The sequence below is a fragment of the Brachyhypopomus gauderio genome, chromosome 5 (genome assembly GCF_052324685.1).
Source record: "Brachyhypopomus gauderio isolate BG-103 chromosome 5, BGAUD_0.2, whole genome shotgun sequence".
Taxonomy (NCBI): Eukaryota; Metazoa; Chordata; class Actinopteri; order Gymnotiformes; family Hypopomidae; genus Brachyhypopomus; species Brachyhypopomus gauderio.
Window position 1 is genome coordinate 34,043,439 of NC_135215.1, and position 20,690 is coordinate 34,064,128.

General features: G+C 42.2%; 1 protein-coding gene across 1 annotated transcript; it reads right to left on the minus strand.

The window, feature by feature from the left end:
- Positions 1-100: 100 nt before the first annotated feature.
- hcn4l (hyperpolarization activated cyclic nucleotide-gated potassium channel 4l) lies at positions 101-20,132 on the minus strand. Its single transcript, XM_077007351.1, has 8 exons — positions 19,086-20,132; positions 12,484-12,907; positions 11,299-11,460; positions 10,197-10,415; positions 8,333-8,479; positions 7,962-8,202; positions 4,631-4,795; positions 101-3,954 (listed from the first exon to the last, which is right to left on the minus strand). Exons 1-8 carry the CDS (start codon positions 19,760-19,762, stop codon positions 2,402-2,404), a joined length of 3,588 nt encoding a protein of 1,195 aa, XP_076863466.1. The 5' UTR covers positions 19,763-20,132; the 3' UTR covers positions 101-2,401.
- Between the last annotated feature and the right edge of the window lie 558 nt (positions 20,133-20,690).

The window sequence follows — 20,690 nt, forward strand, 5'->3', positions numbered from 1 at the left end:
CTTTTTCAATTTTTAAACTATCAGTACAGTTAATCAAATCAAATTCAAATAACTCAAAGCTTGACTTTAGCCCATGAATGGTATAATCATGTACAATTCTGTTATTAAATTTGTAATTTTGTTAAACTGTCAAGTTAAAAACTCCTCGTGTACTTTCATTATTAGACTATTACATTGTGTAATCATTATTATGTGACATGTAAACTGCAACTGGCTGTTAAAAGCCAAACAGACACAACAATTTAGAAATGAATTCTGATATAAATGTCTTCTTCCACTTGACATTGTTTAAAGTTGGTCTGGAATATTCATTTGAGCATTAAATGACATGGAAAATACATTTAAACAAAATAGTAACAGCCATTTATGCTGCTATTCTTTTATGAAAAAGAATACATGCAAATAGTGTAATCCTGTAACAAAAACAAGTACACACACACACACACACACACACACACACACACACACACACACACAGAGTACAAAGAGTAACATTGCAGTTAAATACTCCCTTGTACTGACAAATAGGCTCATTGATGCTTGAACAGTTAAATCATAAATATTCAGGATTATGTATCTGTCCTACATTTGCATTTTCCTTGTAGTTGTCTGGATTGAAGTGCGGGGACTTGAGGTAGCGTCAAAGGTAATCATAGCATGACTACAGTAACATACTTATCAAATACAAAATAATTTTAATTTTAATAAATCAAATGTGATTTGAGATCTCTCAATAAATCCCTTATTCTCACAACACAGAGTGAAAAAATCACAATAAATTAAAACATGCATACACTATATGAAGATAAATATGTAAATACTAATGAACTGTTCTGGATTGAGCTTTGTAAGTGCCTTGTAGGCTTAAACACTTACACACCTCAGAGCTGTCTGTGAGTTCAGATTTGTATTGATTGCACTCATAATTACATATCTGTTAAATGTCAATATGATTACTGATTAATTCACAGTATTATTGAATAATATGTCTTAACATTTGTAACTAAATAATAAGCATGGAGATAAGGATATTAAGATTGTTTGTACTGCCATGGCAGTTTATATGGACATAGCATCACAATGCTTTTGAAAAACTCACCCGTACATGGGCTTTCTAATTGTTAACTTGTATAAGCAATGCTCAAAAGGAAGGTGTTTCTCCCCTTCTCATAATTCTCTATAAATTAGACTTGTCATGTCAATGAAGATCTAAGCCAGCAAGTATAATTGTTGTCAACCAAATTCCAGTTTTTTGGTCACTTCTTATACAGTATATGAATACAAGTATACAAGATACTGTAGTGGGAAATGTATCATTCATCTAAACCAAACTATATCTGACAGCATATCAATTCATACAAAATATGAAATATTTTGCATGCCACAAAAAAAGGAAAAACTTTGGCATACTAAATGGGGCAACATCTCTATCATATTGTATGTGATAATCCTTATGGACCTACACCTATGTTTGCTAGGAAGAAAGCTGTAATGTACAAACCTCTGTGCATGTACAAAACCAAACATACAGTTTTATTGCTTAAGTACTGCACAAGTACACATTCTGAGCACATACAAAATGATTGCAATACATTCTTTATCTTCTCTCTTTAGTTGTGGAAGTGAGGGGATCATTCCCTGGTCTTTCAGGCTCTAAGGCAGTTTTGTTAAAAAAGGAAAGGCCATAGGTACTGAGCAGAGCACCTTGATCAACAATGAGGTATGGATGGGGGTCTAGTTCTCATAATTATGATGATGAAAACTAGATACAAATATGTATGTTTGTGTATGCCTGTGTGCATGCGTTTGTGTGTGCAAGGGTATATGTGTGTGTGCGCGTATTTACGTGTGTATATGTGCATGTTTGCAGGTGTGCAAGTGTGTGTGTGTATGTGTTTGTGTGTGTGTGATCTTTACTACATGTTCTTTTAATCACATTTGATGAAATAATGAGGAGCAAGCAGTGTGTTTGCATCTCTTCCCAAGCATAGTCCTTTCCTTAAGAAGGAGCACATATTGTAGTGGTACAATAACACCTATAGTTCTGTTTATTACTGTAATGATTCAATATTTGGAAACTGCTATTTGTTGCATATCCCTACTCAGTCTTACCATCAGACATTAGTATTGCAAAAATTGCTAAAAGAACTTGGAAGACAAGGTCAAACAGTATGTTTATACACAGTCCAGTCGCAAACCCACACTTCATACAGTTTCATTCAATCAACCAAGTGGCTGTTCCTTCATTTGGCATTATTTTAATTGAAAAGTAGTCATTGCACTTTTATAAATGCAGGTAGGCAAATATCCTCCTATCAGCATTAAAAGTTATTTTCTTTGATATATATTACTAGATGATACAAAATATTGTCTGTACAATTGATGAGGGTACCATCCAGTTTCACAAGTTTGATGGCAGTTTGGGGTGTATGGTAGGTGTCCCCGAAGATGATGTGTCTCGAGAGCCAAGGCCTGGTGAACCACTGGAGGATCCAGTCTGAGCTACAGATACTTTAGAAGTCTGTCTCGACAAGGCCACATAGCCTGGTATTGAACTATAGGGTTTGGTAACAGGTGTGAGGGAAGGGGAACTGGTATGGGATGCTGTTCCTAAATGAGACTGATCTAGGACTTGGCTTGAGCCTTGTGTTACTGGCTTGGGTCTCTCAAGAGGTCCAGGGGAAGGGAGTGATATGGAGATGGTGCTAACATCGTGAGAGGGGCAATCAACCAGGGACCCCCCCCTCTCCCGTGACTGGAAAGATGGCGGGCAGAGGGTCTGAGGGGACAGCAGTGAACTTTGGGATCCAGAAGTGCTGGAGGTGTTGCTGTGAACGGGCATCCTCTTCCTCTTCACCATGGGACTCTGGTATGTTGGGCTCCAGGCTGGTGAGATGCTACATGGGGAGGCATTTTCAGAGCCGTACTGGGCAAGCGAAGCCAGGGCAGATGGCTCACGCGAGAGTTGGTGGAGGAGATCACATTGTGGGGAACTTCGAGGATCCTGAGTGTAGGGCTTTAGGGCTGACTGCTCTGAAAGGTTCTTGGAGCAAAGTGGAGAGCCAGCAGGCGAAGAACTGGCAATTTTGACTGGCTTGCTTAAATCCTGACTCCGCTTGGCTTGAAATATGTTGGACTGAGTGGACTGCAGTTGGGTTAGTATGGGACTAATAGAATGGGCTATTAAAGGGGTGATGGTCGACGCAGAGGTAATGGCACAGTGAGGCGCCTCTCCTCCTACTGCCCCCTGCTGGAAAAAGCCAGGCAATGGTCCAGCAATGTTGGAGAAGGACGTCTGTGGAGGCTGAGGCTGGGCATTGAGTTGAGCCACGCTGGAGCTTTTGGAGCTGCAGGTGGAGATGGGCCCCTGGGCTAAGGTGGGTGCATCAGTGATGCTGGACGTGATTGTGGTGACAGTGACTGTGGTGGAAGATGGTAGGGAACTAGAGGCACAAGGCAAGTGAGGAGTGGAGACTGTTGCAGAACTCCTGGCTCGGAGTGAATCCAGAATAGGGGTCTCTACACCAGAACCGAGTTGAGAGCTGGCCCCAGACGACGAGCCAGCTAGTGCAGTGGCATCCGAAAATGCCGTCCCCACGGGGAACCTCTTGAGATAGCCTGGTGGGTCTTTAAACGAGCCCAGTAAGTGTACCGGAGGCCGGAAGAGTGTGTGGGGCAGGTGTGGGTGGCGGGTAAGGGCAATAGCTACAGAGGTGGTTGCAGCAGCAGCTTGGAGAGGAGCTTGGATGAGGGGAGCCCAGATGACTGGGGTGTGAGATGGAGGAGCTGGAGCCGCATGAGGAGCTGAAGGAGATGTCTGCAGTAGGTGGGCACAATGAGCCATGTCTCTGTCATGCTGCACAATCTGCTGGATGATCTCGTTCTCCTGGAAGTTCAGCACACCTGAGCTGAGATCTCGCTGCACTTTGTGCTGGAGAACAGAGTTTCTCTTTCCTGTGATGACAATAAAGTCAACAAGAACCTTTTTAGCATATGTTTAACCTAGTTTGAAGATATTGGGAATATGCAATTTTCATATATATTATTGATTTATATTATTTGCTGCCTGAAATGAATATCAACAGAACACCAAGCTGAAAAACATGTGTGGATCAAGGAATATATTTTGAAGTGCACCGCTGTGCATACGTTACAGTGCATATAATACTGTTAAAAATATCACCACTGCTTCTTGGCCTTGACGTGTGTCAAATTTCAACATTGTGATGTAGCAATCATTGTCTGAGCCTTTCAGACTTTATGGTGCCTTCTGACTACATCTTAAAAAAAGTATGTCCTGTTTGTCCAATTAAATTTCTTTTCAGTGTAAAAACTGAAGAAAAAAAAACTTTTTACAGTGATCAATAAAACAATCTAAGTTTGATTTGACGTTTCCCAGCTGTTGAAAGATGGTGAACCGAAATCTGAATTGAAGAAAATACTGCAATGGACAACGGGAGCACTTCTCAGGAATCACTGCAGTGCAGTGGGGGTGCAATCCCAGTCACTCCCTCCCAGCAACTAACGGTTTGGTGCAGAAATTTACTTCATATCACTACTCACAATTTCTGACTGACTCTTGTGTTCTTGTCTACATGGTGTTTTGACACGAGTGCCTGTCAGCTCTCACCAATGCGGTCCAGGCGGTCGAGTGCTACGGTCTCAAAGGCACGGCGCATCATTGGGTACTCTTCCAACACCTCGTTAAAGTTGTCCACCGACAGGGAATACAAGCGGCAGTACGTGTCCGCCCTGACACTGGCTGTTCTCCTGCCCCGAGTCAGCAAACAGATCTCTGAGCAGGAACACATATGTGAGCACAAATGTGAGCATACATGTGATCATCCGACACATATACACGAGATGTAATGGGTAGAATCATAAACATAATTTAGTATTTGATTTACAGAGTATTGTCTAGTGTTGCAAAGAAACAATGTCCAAAAAGCAAACATCAAAAAAAAAAAAAACATCAAAAAAGTCAAGAGAAGCCTCAGCTGATCACCATAAGCCTCATCACTTTGACCAGGGATGTTGTCCCAAATCAGCCTGTTGCCTCAAATGGTGCATGTGTTGACTCCTTCACCTTTCCTGGTGCTTGACATGCTCATGTCCTTTTTATGCACTTTTTGTGACTGCTTCAGTAAATAGATGTGAGTACACAATTAGGCCTCTGTTGCAAATGAAAACCTTGGAAGGCTCAGACTCCACAGGTTTATGATTGATGTTGGTGATTGGTACAAGCTGTATTTTTATGAATAAAAATACAGGAGTAGCATAAATAAGGTTCCGGTGGGCCTTTGGGGCCCTGGAGCAAGATGGAATGGGGATGTTTGGATAAGATAGAGCAGCAGACATGGCCTAAGGGATTACTCTCTCTCCCCATCCGTCACGGCCAGAGTCATAAACAACAAGCAGCCAAGAGACCCTCTATTGAAGCGCACGCATGCGCGCGCAAACACACACACACACACACTCACATATATACACATAACCTCACACCCATACGCACACATACACTATATCACAAGAAGTGTAGGGGGTGGGTGAGAAGGGCAGGAGTGTGAAAATGAAGAGAAAGAGATCGACATATGAAGAGAAATAGAAAGAAACAAATAGCAAGAGAAACAAAGACACAGAAAAAAGATTGAGAGAGAGTAATGAAGTGTGAGTAGGCTCAAAAGCACACCAGGACCCAACCTATCTGTCTGTCTCTTTCCCCTTGCTCTCACACACAGGGTTTGAGGGGAAGAGATTTCAAGTGGCTTGTTGAACACCTCGAATGATTGCAGGCGGAAAAGACGGGCATGGCCAAATGAGTTTCTTTCTTCAATAAATCTGCAGTTTGCTGATAAAGCGGTCTACTTTACTGTGATCCTAAAACCACAGAGACAGTAACAGAGATTCATGTGGCACAGAATGCTAAAAATGAGGCTAAATTATATTTTCAGAACAGGTGGGCCAGAATTTGCCAGGAAATATTTGTGTGATCGTCATTCCCTTTAAATAGAGCAACCTGCTCTGTCCGATGTTACCTTCCATGATTTGTGAAGCTTTGACATTGTCATTTTTCTGACGAGCAGTGTTACTCTATACATGATATTTCAAATTATTGATGCTTGTCAAAATGTAAAGCATTTCAGACATTTAAAAGCCACTGACCCAATCTGTTAATGTATTTTTTTTTTTACCTTCATTGTTTGAACTATTTTTATTTTTTAGGATAAAACAATATAAAATGTTATTTGCATTGTTTGATATTTAAAACGGTTATTGTTTATTATTTTGTCTTGTATAACATTATATATTAGCAGGAATTCATGCAGAAACCCAGAATATTCCAAAGCTTTCACAAACGTTTTTCTCTCACAGCTGTAAGTTATAGTGAAAAGGTGCAATGTTCAGTTTGATAACAAGGCCCTCACCAGTCCTCCTTCAGCTGCCATTCAATATTTGTTCACCCATTATTGGAGTCATTGTAAAATCCCACTGAGCAACAGTGGAGGGAAATTAATTTCATGAATGGCTAACTGATGTTGGGTGGGAGCTGTCGTTAGGCTGTTGAAATGTGACTGTTCCCCTTGAGAACTAGTTGATAACATTGCTGGAACACCACAGTACCAGCCTGCACAGTTAAGTTTGTTACAAATATTTCAGCTAAAATCAATTTGGCCCACTCATGTTATACATAATTGTCACGTAGGGCAACGCCCCCTCTCGTAGCTGTCACTCTGGGTTCCCTCGTGTCTGTGTTCTTGTAAGATCCGTGATTATGTAACGATCTGCGCTGGGCAGAACATGGAGACGGACACAAACGCGGAGGAGAGCGAGATTTATTAAAGGGAATACCATACTCGTCGTCGGATAGCCAGGCAGGGTCAATCACAGGAGGGCAGTCCGTAAAACAAGCAAAGACAGGCATAACAACACAGGGAGCACGGGAAACGGGGAAAACACGAATACGGTCAGGTACAGAGAACAGCGAAGAACAGACACGATCACAAATCAAATTCAAAATACCGGACAAAGGACAAGGGAGACTCAGGGGCTTTTATACACAGAACTAAACTAGGGACAGGTGATGACAATGACACAGGGGCGTAGTAACAAACGAGGGATATATAAAACTAACGAGCAGGGCGGGACAAACGGGCAAGAACACAGACACGAGGGAACCCAGAGTGACAGCTACGAGAGGGGGCGTTGCCCTACGTGACAATAATACATGAGGCTACATTATATTTTCAGAATATTTAATCCTGCAGTATTTGGCTGTAATGCATCATTAAGTGAGTTTGAATCTCCGACTTTCCTTAGACCATGTCTACGTCTACAGAGGCATTGTAACAAAACAAACTGAAACGATAACACACATTGCTTTATCCCTTTCAAATGTTTCTCTGTCTATTTAAAGTGCAATAGACAAGGAATATGTTTACAATGTATTGCATACTACTGTTCATCATGTTTTTGAGATAAAATAATTTAGCATTATAAACAATTAGATGTACAGCTATATGATGTAGTTTTTGGTTTATACTTACTAATTAAATTCTTACTTACTAATTGTATTCTTGCCATATGTATATCTGTAGAAATGTTTATTAGAAATCTTAGATTGAGATCCTACTTTCTTTTAAAATCCAATTAAAAGTGGAGGTGTTTAAAAGTTCGTGTGTGTGAAGGATTTATTCTCACATCCCTCTTTTGATTGTGGCTACATGAAATCATCAGGTTTTTGTCCACACTACTGATACTTTCCAAGCGAACCATCAACTTATATGGTGGTTGCAATCTTTTCCAAGCAAAGGGATTATAGACATTCACATAAAACGGTAGAAGACTATTCTTCCACAAGACAAAGTCTGATGTGCCTAAGACTAAGTGGGATTAAAGGTTGAGGGACTCTCAATCACTTTACTCACTGATCCTGTTCAGATTTCTGGCCACTGACTGCTTACCTCCAAAATAAGATCCATCTGAAATCTTTGTGTCTTTGCTGCCCTTGGTGAGAACTGTTAACACTCCGTGTTGGATGAAATACATCTTCTTGCCTACAGTGCCTTCTCGAATGATGTAGTCTCCTGGCTGGAAGACCTCAAAGCGTAACTTAGTCAGCATGGAGGTCACAAAGTTGGGATCTGCATTGGCGAAGAGGGGCATGGTGGCCACCAGCTTTCGACAGTTAAAACTGATGATCTCCTTTAAGTGCAAAGACGCAGACAGAAGAAAGGAAAGTGGAGAGAAGTGAAGTACATTTTGAGCAGACTCTTCACAGTCAAACAGTTCTTCAATGTCATACTCGGAAAGAAGCTCGCATTTTAGGCCTAACCTCTCGGAGCGGCTCACTCAGCTCTCCCAGGATGCTCTCTTCATCAAACATCTTGCCCTGGTATCGGTGCTCATAGTAGTCATGGATCCTTTGGCGCATGTCTGCAGGAAGCTTGTGGAAAGACATGTACTGCTCCACCTGTTTGTACTGCAGGGGTTGCAGACCAATGAAAAACAACATAAGTATCATGCCACTGGAATGGGAAACAAAAATCTTACACTTCACAGAAGCTACGGCTACAGTATTTATTTATACATCAGTGCAGACTAATAATTTGATAGCAAACAACAGGCTGTGGGATGTAGGAGACAAGATACATGTTCGTGTTCCCCACATCAACTCCACAAGCAAAACGCAACAGTGTTTCCACACCCGAAACCATATCTGTGCTCCGTTTCTCCTTGTCTTTTCATCCCTACCTGCCTGTTCGACTTCTAGGAAGGGCATTGAGTATTGATAGGGTTCATTTCAACCACTCTCCCTCTAGCGATGTCTTTGTTATTTTGCCCATGTCTTGGTAGAAGACATGGCTTTCGCAGCGCTGAAATGTTCAAACCTCCTGCGTGCGTCCCTGCCCTCTTCTCTAAGCCATCCTCTCTCACGCAGTCCGTAGCTTATACACTTCCCCCACAAAACAAACACCTTCCCTGCCCACCCTTTCCTTTAACCAAGAACCCACCCTCCCTGTTAACTACGCCATGGTTCCACTGCATGGTTTCACAAATACATGCTAATGCCGCCATGTTGGCTGTGACCGTTTGGCCAGTCACTGTCTGTGGCCCCGCTACACTGGCCCGCTATAATTCAAGGACGGGAGACGGGGCCAGCAGGAGTGACTTCGAACAACAGGAAATAATGTCAAACAGTTACAGTCGGGGTTGACTCTCGAGATCAGGATGGGAACGAAGTCACATACTAAACTGTCAGGGTGAAGTAGGCTGAGCGTGACTCATGGTGTTAGGGGGGGGAAAAAAGTGTCATTGGAATTTGTCCTTTTCAGGAAATGAATAATGCTGTTGTCAGCAGGTTGGTGGTAATCGCATTGTCATTAAGGCTGGATATGAAGTCATAGGGTGAACAGCCGGACCACAGCAGGGAGTGAAATAACCAGTTAACTTCGTTAGACACCACAGCTCTGTCGATTCCCACAGTGCACCTGCCTCTCTTCCTCTGCTCTCAGCGCTGTGAAGAATGAACTCTGCATTCTGAACCACAACCAAAGGCATCAGTGCGTAAGCACTCTCTTCTGTGTCTGAACACAAACCTCTTTTCCCTTCAGGGTGAAATAAAAAACAAAAAACCCTGAGTCGCACAATGCGATTATCCATTATAAAACACGTTTAAAGAACAGTACAAACTAACTGAAGAATCCACGAGGAAACCAAAGCTACATCAATAAAACCATCCTGTATCAACAATGCAAGTTGCCATGGCAACTGCAGCAGTACTGAACTGACTCGAGTCTTTAGACACAGCAGAGGTCAAAGCTCTTGTGTCTCCTCCTCATTAAAAATGGCAACAGTTCAATTAACACTCAAAATGTACTTGGCGTGGAAGACACAACAGTGTGCACTGACGGGACCACTGAACCACTTGGATAAAACACCCGTGTCAATATACTTTAATAAACTTATCAATATACTTATCACTTGATCTGTTTTTTTGCATTTTATATACATTTTTTAAATTAAAATGTAATTGAAATGAACAATAAGCATAGGGTCAGAAAATGTATCTTATCATATTTTCATACTTTGGCTTTCTCTCATTTTAGTTGCTTTTGATATTAATACTTCTAGCTTCAGAAGATCAGAAGAATAGCATCATCCCAGACCCCCATTCCCAGCTCATCTCCTTCACTAACCTTCTCCTGGTATTGTCTCCGAGACGAGTCCAGTGACTGAATGAGGGCGGTGGCATGACCCACAAACATGGCATAGCAGGTGGCACCCACGATCATGCTGAGGATGGTCAGCCAAACATCGGTCATGCCCACAGGTGGGTACATGCCATACCCGATACACAGCATGTGGCTCATAGCCTTAAACAGGGCATAGGAGTACTGCTGACCCCAGGTGTCATTCTGCAGTGCAAGAGGAGGGTGAGACGTGGGAGTGAGAAGAGAGAAACGGGGGGGTGGTGGTGGAGGATTGGGAGTGGTTGGAAGGAGGGGGGGGGAGAAAATGGACAGATGAAAGGAGAGAGAGAAAGAATAAAATTTAAAGCACACACACCATTTTAAATATGAAAGTCAGCAATTGAAGGAGTTGGGAGAGAAAGACGGAGCAGCAAGAGGGATAGCAGAGAAGAAAATGTTGTGATTTAAATATGATTTAAAAAAGAAAAAGAGAGTGAAAGAGAGAGCAGAGAGAGAGAGAGAGAGAGAGAGAGAGAGAGAGAGAGAGAGAGAGAGAGAGAGAGAGAGAGAGAGAGAGAGTTTCTCGCTTACAGAATTCCAGAAGAGAAAAAGGACAGGAAGGGAGGAGAATATCATGTCTTCATAGACAGCACTGTACATAGACATAGACACATGTGCTTCAAGTGGTTTTGGGACATCACTTTAATAAGCATGATATCCAGAGAGCAAGGATGAGAAACTACACTAAAGCTGTACTAAAACATTTGTGTCTATTGTGTACTAAAACATTTGTGTCTATTGTGTATTAAAACATTTGTGTCTATTGTGTACTAAAACATTTGTGAGTGCATTTTGGAAATGTTAGCTTAACATTCATTTGGCATGAGTTTTAGCATACATTCTTCAATAAGAAAAAATGCTAATATTAAACAATTATTGGGGTCAGTGTTTTTTAATCGTTGTCTGAGACACATTGTCTGATACTGATTTGATGCATCGCCAAATGACCTGGCACTTTATGAGACGTGAAACAGGATTAGGGTGAAAACTTTTCAAACGTTAAAGTGCACACATGTGGAAGTGGAACATGGCGCTGGTTCCCACTTACCACCATTTTGTTTTTGGAGACCCAGCAGTCGGAGGGGAAGTCCTGCAGCATGGGGACCAGGAACTGGAGACACCCGTCCCAGTGGCACAGCAAGAGCATCATGCCAATCAGGTTGACTATACGCACCATAGCACTGGCCAGGTCATAGGTCATGTGGAAAATCTAGGGAGGTGACCAGAAGAGCAGGACAGACATTGCAACCGTGATGAAAGACGTGCAGGATGTTGCATAAGTCACATTTAAGAATTAATGTGAAGCTCAGTCCATTCCCATTTCTCTTAAGCCGGGTTAAGGTTGTGACATGTTATGTAACGTTTATAGTAACTCACATGTTACAAATGGTTTATAGGCATAGGAAAAGAGATCAGGTAGATACACTGCATTTTATGTAGTCCACACAGAGAGTGATGTATCACTCTCTTGCCCTCATAGACATCCTTTATTTTAAGGGGATTTGGCCTGATAGGATTGATTGTTCTCAACATAGTCAACAAGTGTATGACAATTATCAGTCTGTGACAAAGACTGGGGTAGCAACCCCACTGACCTGTCAAACCCCGGTCCTACAGTGGTAAACACGGTCATTACATGTGACCTACATGTTTACCACCACAGCACCAATCACCACCAGTACCAGCCAGCTCTCTGGCACTCTATAATAGCAGCCAGGACACCTGTTTCACCTGTCTGAAGTGACACATCACCTTCTCTCCTTCATGGGTAGCAGTCTCCACACCACACTGCTTTCCCCATCAGGGAGCACACACCTGCACTTCAGCATGTCCCATGGATCCTTCAAGCTCCAATTCTTCATCATTCAGGGTCACATCCATGTTCTTCGCCAGGGTTCACACACTGGGTTCACACACTGAGTTCACACACTGGGCTTTACACCATTCCCCCTAACAGCTGGGGGTCAGTTCCTTAACCCCTTTCTCCTTCAGAGGGGTGATGGTACACTCTCCATGACTTCTCCTGCACAACCCCACGTCTGACACCATGTGTGACAAAGCCTAAAGGCAAATATTTTTGAAGCCTGACTGTAGTTTTAAGGCTGACTGAGTTGCAAAAACAAGAATAAAGGGTGGAGTTTGGTCTGGACCGTAGTACAGAATGAGAGCACCAAAACGCTGAGTGTATGGAGGTGGTGGGGTGGGGGTGGGGGGGGCATATGGGGGGGCCTACCTCCTCCCACTGGTGGATGTAACGGATGAGGCGAGACAGCCTCAGTAGCCGCAGCAGACTGAGGATCTTGGTGAAGCGGACGATCCTCAGGGCCCTGGCCGTCTTGTAGAAGTCCGAGTCTATCCGTGTCTCGACAATGAGGAAGATATAATCCACGGGGATGGAGGAGATGAAGTCCACCACAAACCAGCTGCGCAAGTACTTCACCTTTATCTGCTGCGGGTCCAGGATGATCTCCGTGCTATCCTCCTTCACTATCCCAGTCCGGAAATTCAGGACCAGGTCCACCAGAAAGAAGGTGTCGGAGAGCACGTTGAAGACGATCCAGGCCGGGGTGTGCTCATCCTTGAAGAAGGTGATTCCCACAGGGATGATGATCAGGTTACCCACCATTAAAAGCAGCATAATCAGGTCCCAGTAGAACCTACTCTCCACAAACAGAGCATTTGTTACAAATAAGTCAAAGTACATCAAAAATGAAAAAAATATGTTTTATGTTAGCATTATGTGCGAAACTGTCTCGACTGGCCACAAACAGACCACATTGTCAGACTAAAAAAAAAGCAATCAGAGGTTCCCTTCATACATCATTATTTCAAAACACATGGTTTCATGGGACATCTTTAAATTCTTGTTCAACACAAAATTCAAATATGTAACACAGAAAGAGCAAACGTAACTGAGGAAATAAACATTATGATACAATCGTGTTTAAAAACCCTAAAGCATAGACCTGCCTGCAAACTGTCCCAGGAGCCCAGACCCTGTCTGCAGCGGGTCCTGTCTGCAGCGGGTCCTGTCTGCAGGGGACCCTGTCTGCAGGGGGCCCTGACACCATGACACCATCATTATTTCTCTATTATTTGTAGACACATTCTCCCTTGAGCAACTGGATGTCCAGCACATAAGCAAAGAAATATCTTTATGTTGACCTGGAGACCTCGGTCAAAACTGCAGTATGCACTGCAGGGTGAAGGGTCTACATTAAAGACAGTATAATTGCTGTCCCCAACATTAATTATCTTGCTGGCCTTGACATGCCTTCAAGATTTTAACCTTTTCTGGCTTCCTCTGTGCATGAGTCACAAACTGATAAACATCCTGATACTAGATTTCACATCTCTATTTCTCAGTGCTGTTCAAATGTGCATTCTGATAGACAGTGAGCATATATCTTGCTCTCACATGTTCATCCTCTCAGGCATATACAGGGTGTTGGTGTCCTTAATTCCCTTTGCTTCGTTCTATCTTGGGAGTGCTGGTTTGGTTTTTGGTGCATATTTTTGACTAATCTAGCCCAGTGCTGTGTTATAATTAAGCCAGTGCCAGTCACAGAGATGGTTGATTTACCCTACAGAATAATGTAGATTACTGTAATAGAAAACATTGTTCAGCATTTTTAAATAATCTGTTGGGGTTTTTTTTCTATTCATCCTAATATAACGTAAAACTCAGATTATAGATTTTCCGCAGATAAGTGGTTTATAAAAATAGGACGTTATGTACACAATTACTATTTTTGCATGATCTGCAAAAGACAACAGGCTAGTGAGCATGTCCCTCTTATCAAACACTAACAAGGCTAGTGAGCATGTTCCTCTTATCAAACACTAACAAGGCTAGTGAGCATGTCCCTCTTGTCAAACACTAACAAGCCTAGTGAGCATGTCCCTCTTGTCAAACATGAACAAGGCTAGTGAGTATGTCCCTCTTATGAAACACTAACAAGACTAGTGAGCATGTCCCTCTTATCAAACACTAACAAGGCTAGTGAGCATGTCCCTCTTGTCAAACATTAACAAGGCTAGTGAGCATGTCCCTCTTATGAAACACTAACAAGACTAGTGAGCATGTCCCTCTTATCAAACACTAACAAGGCTAGTGAGCATGTCCCTCTTATCAAACACTAACATGACTAGTGAGCATGTCCCTCTTATCAAACACTAACAAGGCTAGTGAGCATGTCCCTCTTATCAAACACTAACAAGGCTAGTGAGCATGTCCCTCTTATCAAACACTAACAAGGCTAGTGAGCATGTCCCTCTTATCAAACATTAACAAGAGCGCTAACAATGCTCTCTCTTAACAAGACATGTAATTATGCTGAAAGCATCAGGCTATTTGGTAAACTAATTATAATGAAACTGCTATATGGCAAACTTTAATTATATAGAAACTATTGATGTACATAATAAACTGTAACAATACTGAAACTATCATGGTAAACTGTAATTATACTGAAATTACCAGTCTACACTGTAAACTGTAATTATACTATAACTGTCAGGTTATTTGGTCAACTGTAATTATACAGAAACTACTAGGCTCTATGGTAATCTAATTAGGCTGAAACCATCAATGTAATGGTAAACTGTAATTAGTCTGAAACTATCAGTCTATATGTTATACTGTAATTATACTGAAACTGTCAGGCTATATGTTAAATTGTAATTATGCTGAAACTATGAGGCTATTTGGTAAATTGTAATTATGCTGAAACTATGAGGCTATTTGGTAAACTACCGGTAATTAAACTGAAACTGTGAGGCTACATGGCAAATGTTAATTTTAGGGAAACTATGAGTGTACATGGTAAACTGTAAAAATACTGAAACTATCAGTCTTCATGGTAAACTCTAATTTTGATTACAGGAAACCAATAAACATCAGACCCATCAGGACCTGCACCTGTTATTTGACATATTTTACAAAAATAAGTCTCTTCCAATTTTTTTTTTTTTTTGTAAACATTTCTAATGAATTGCCTAAAATGACATTTGGTGGAAATTACCCATGAGCAAACTATCTGGAAGTATCTTTAAATCAGATACTTTCAGACAGACATATCAGGGTTGCCAACTTTTGACGTTCGCTTGGAGTGAGATTTTAACCTGGAGCCGGTGGCGAGTGTATTTTATTGAGCGGGGGGTGGTGGCGAACGAAAGTTGTTGAGCGGGGGGGGGGGGGGGGTTGCGAACGTAAAATGGACACAGATTCAGTGTTATATCGCCGGTGGATGGTGCCAGAGCTAGCGACCTAGTAACGTATTGAATCATATACGTGGATCTGAGGTAAATAAACTGGATTTTTTTTTTCGGCGTGAGATATCGGAAGTGTGGTGTGAGAGCGTGTGAAAACGGTCAAATGCGTGTGTTGTTTCAGCATAATTTGGCAACCCTGGACATATTGTTCTCAGATTTCAGATTATAAAGGATTTGACATCTAGCTTTTGACAGATGGTCCAGCCACTTTCAGTATAATGTCTTAGAAAATTTACACATTAAACAGTAAGTGTGCAGAAATATATTTAAGGAAGGATCTTTTATATAACATTTAATGTATGTAACATTTAACAGCCATGACAAAACATTAATTTAGAGCAAATGTGTGCAGAGAACATGTACAGTACTTTAAACCCCTACACCCTGTAGTCTGTGATTCTAAATTCAGGGAAATGTATTTATGTATATCACTACAATAAACACCACATCGGCACTGAACTGTGCAGCAAAATCAAGGTGAAGCTTCCTTTCAGTAATAATAATGCTATTAGTCTAATCACACCAAGCCACATCACAGGAATGTGTAAATTTTGATTCTGCAATGATTTGCTAACCTGAGAACACAAGTAGTATCCCAGAAGGTGTCAGTATCCTGCCTATGTGATTTCTCACCATGTCTGTCTCCTGGATAATTGCAGTGGAGTGAACGCCACTGCTTGCCTGTTTCACACAAAAAATTAATTATCTGAAGAGTTTGGTTTGCTAGAAGTCTGCTATTACAAAGAAGGGCATAAGATAACAATAAGATAACAATCCTTATTCCAGCTTGCCTTTGTTTATCCTGGGGAGTTATTTTGCAGAGTTGAGAGAAATACTGAGAAATTTAGCATTGCCGATTAGATTGTTCACATGTACAACTGTTCAAAAGGGCCAAGAAAGCTGAGATTTAGAGCAACACTCCCCTTTTAGCATCTGACATGTACGTAGAAATCACCACATCACATCCTAGACATAGTGGCTCACCAATCACATACGTGCGAATTTGCCAACGGCATGCAAAATAATCTTCTTTTAGCAATTGTTTCATATTTGCATATGCGTGGAAGCTTTCTCAGTGCACTGCTGCATGACTTTGACAAAACACTGATTATTGTAAATGCCACCATGATTGCAGCTTCATACATACACTAGCCACTTCATTAGAAACACCTACAGGGTATCCCATCTGTTGGAAGGCACAATTAGTCACCACCCTCCTCCCCATTCATCACTAGTGTCTGACCACAGGAACACTGCTAAGTAAATATTAGGCTGGTGGGCCATCGTCAATGCAGCTGTAACACTAACATAGTATTGTTTGTGGGTGTTGACATAGGACACATTTACAATAACTCTCCTGGGGTGGGTTTCCCGAAACGTTCGTAGCGCTAAGTACTTTGTAACCTCGTATGAAACGTACGAGGTTAAGAACTAGCGCTACGAACGTTTCGGGAAACCCACCCCAGGGCAATAACTCTCTCTTTTAACATGTGCCAATGCCACAGGGTTTAGAGACATCTGGCACAAATTCAGTGGTGATCGGTAGAAATGGACTGGGGTGAGTTTCCCAAAACGTTCTTAGCACTAAGTACTTCTTAACCTTGTACGTAAGAACGAGGTTACGAAGTACTTAGCGCTAAGAACGTTTTGGGAAACTCACCCCTGGTAATTAAGAACTAGAGAATCCAGTATAGCAACAGACTTCAAAATGACATTTCTAATAAAGTGTTCTTTAATAAAGCAGCTGGTGAATGTATAGTCATACTATAGTAAAAAAAAAATCATGACTTTCAGTGACAGTGACTTTGATTCATATAGTATTAAATGTGCTGGCCTGATGTGTGACTCACTGGAAGAGAATGTGGTACAATTCTTCACTGTTCTGATACAGTTTTCAGATCCCATTAGCAAAATAACTGTGCCTAACAAGGACATTCGGGTGATATAAGATACCAGTGCTGAAATCTCTTAGAAATTGATGATCCTACAACTGGGCACCATACATAAGTGATAATTAGGAGTGCTGACCCCTGCAGGTCTGTGTGAAGAAAGATGGTACTACATAATCTAGATCATGACCATGGCGATATAGGCAAACTAAATCTTTGCTGATAATCAGATTTCTATTGCTCATCTTCCCGAAACACTCTCATAGTCCATCTCTATCTGCTGAGCATTGTTATCGGTCCTAATTGTCTTCACCGGTACCCACTCCAGCACTTTTGATGAGCTCTTTCAGGAAACTGTGTCATTTCCTGTTGCCAGCACCAGTCGTCCTCTCTGTCACCCAGATGTTCAGTATGCAGCTGGAATGAAGCAGCCTGTTCACGCGGTCTAAATTTAAACGCCACACACTCCAGCCTCTTTGCCCCGTCAGTGTTCTGCACGCACTACAGGTCACTATACCTGTACAAACTATCTGCACAGAAAGGAGCTCTATGCGGAAACACGTTTGCCCCACTCAGTGGGGGAAAGATGCAAAGGTCGGACAGGACTGCAGGGAGAGGCAGATAAGGAGTGAGAGAACAGCAAATGTAAATTTGAGATGCTGGAAGATGCAGAATGACTATAAATACTAAAAGGATCCGAGATCTCAAATCTCAGGTTTATGCTACTTGCCTTTGATGGCTTTATGCATGGTCAATTCTGGTTTACTCATAAAGTCCTAAACACAACAGATTGGATGAAGTCTCTAACTTGTAAGTCTCTACCACAAGCAGGAGTGTAGGATGAACAGCACACAGCAGGATAATTGCTAAGAGGATCCTTCAGATATTGGCACTTTGGCTATATGTAACAGCTCTACTGCTACCAGCAGTGTTTTACTCTGAAAATTGTGTTCTTGAAGTGATATCTAAACAGACAATAAAGCCATTACCCATAAGCAGTGGGTTACTACCTGACCATTACCCGTAAACATTGGGTTATTAACTGCATCAGCACAAGTTATGTTGCTTAGTTTGGGCTCTCCACCGTAACTGTGCTAAGAACATACAGCCATTTCATTCACCCCACTTCACCCATTCATATTGCTTAGTCCATTTATAGCCCATTCAAAAGTACAAGCGAATCTTACATTTAAAAAGTTGGATAGCCTGACTTCAGTATCAGTTTTTTCTTCTTGTTGTTTTTTTTATCAGCTCCTCCATTGTTTGCCTGTTGAAAGACAACTACTGTGTCCAAGACAGTCACTTCTGCAGGGAATAATTACTGACCACACTGAGGCTTGTCTTGGAGAGAAACATAATGGGTTCAATTACCAGTTCAAACGCTATTAGCTTACTCAAGGACACAAAAAGATAAATGTAATCCTCAAACCTGCGCCACAATCAATGACAAAGACAATAGCCAAACAAGGAAAAACCAGGGCAAAATGCAAAAAAAGAAAGAAAAAAAAAGAAAAAAAAGCCTTAAAAGTCAAACGCTCAATTTTGTTTGCCTTTCTATTAATTTTGGGGAGGGGGGGTGTTCATTCAGTTATTCAAGTAGCCTATCACATGATAAAAAAGAAAGATGTCGGTGGACAATTGAATATCAAATAGACATTTATGTGAGAATTACCTGAAATCACTGTACGGGTGAATGATCCAAAATCCAGCGGATTTGACTCTTTCCTGCTCCTGCTCCACCGCCTTCTCACTGCCGAACATTCGCAGGGAGAACTTGTTGACCCCTGGCTGAAGCATTGCCCCGAACTGCCGATGCATGAAGCCCGCTTGATACAACCTCTCTTCGTCAGGCGTGATCTGATCGATGCCCTCCAACTTTATAAAACTCGACTGCTCGTCGGGAGGCGCTTGCTGTCCTGCCTCGCTGCAGCCGCCCCGTGCGCCCTGGCTGTCCCCGCCGTCAGCATCCTCATGGGGACCAGCATGCTCACGGGGACCAGCATCCTCGGGGCTGGCAGCATCTTCGGGGATGAGGCGCTTCTGCTCCGCCGAATCTGTGTCTGGGGCATGACGACTAGTGATGGAAGACAGACTACCCCTAAACCTCCGACAGTCTCCGTTCACGTTGGTTCTGAAGGGCTTCCCTACATCTGTCTCTGCGTCTCCGCTCCTGGCCTCGCCGACACCTTCACAGCTCCCCGTGGAAGAGCGTGAGGAGATGTGTTTCATCCTGACACTCTTTCTTCGAGTGTCCTTGTCGCTGTCTTCTCCGTCTCCAGTAGTCTTGTGTCCAATATGATGGGGTAAACTGTAGAGTCGTTTGCGCATGGAAGATTGCAATCTATCCATGTCGATGTCTCAATGAAGGGACGAGCAGCTCAATGAAACGGATCGTGCCGTGAGATAAATAACGGTGTGCATAGCACTTAGTTTCTCAAACAGCAAACATCTGCGACGCAGACGGGTCGTCACAAATGTGAATACACAAACGCGCTCCGTCTGGGGTTCTAGTCCGTTCCCCTGCAGCGCACTCTCGTGTAGTACCAGGTACCGGTTCCGTGAGGATGAACGCGCTCCTGGATCAACGTCGGGATGCTGAACACTGACGTGTGAGGAAACAATCTGACGAGCGTTTCAGTGACAAAGCATCACAGCTCCCAAAGTATCCCGAAACGGGCAGATTTGAAGCTCAAATTTCCTATTTTCGTTCCGAAGCGCCATCACACATCACCAATTCAATGTTCAAAATCTTTTAGTTGCGTGAATATACATGAGGACAATTTATCACGTTGCCACAGCAAATAAGCTCGAACCACCTAAACCGACTTGGGTAGGGGGTGGGGAGTTGGGGGTGTTACGAAAACCACTCGTAATTTGATTTGCTGATGTTTGCAAAGGATTTACAACAAAGTGGGATTACAATTTATTTTACATGCGTTACATAGTCCATCGTGGGAACATGTAATGACAGGCTATGGACATTCATCAGGTGATAACCGGGCTGGAGAGGAAGAGTTAACCAACAGCGCTGTACCAGCAAGCAACTGTGCCCATGAATAAGATTCATATTAAAACATGAAGGAGGGTCATAATAGGTCCAAAATTTGACAAAATGGTGTACTAATTGTGAAATGTAAATATCTTATTGGAACAGAGACTATAGTAGAATATTATAGCAGGACTAAATAAAATTTGGTTAGAAACAGTTTTTATTGTCTGAATTTTGTGTCCATGACCTAAATTCCACTAAAAGTGATACAAGATGATAAAGGCCACG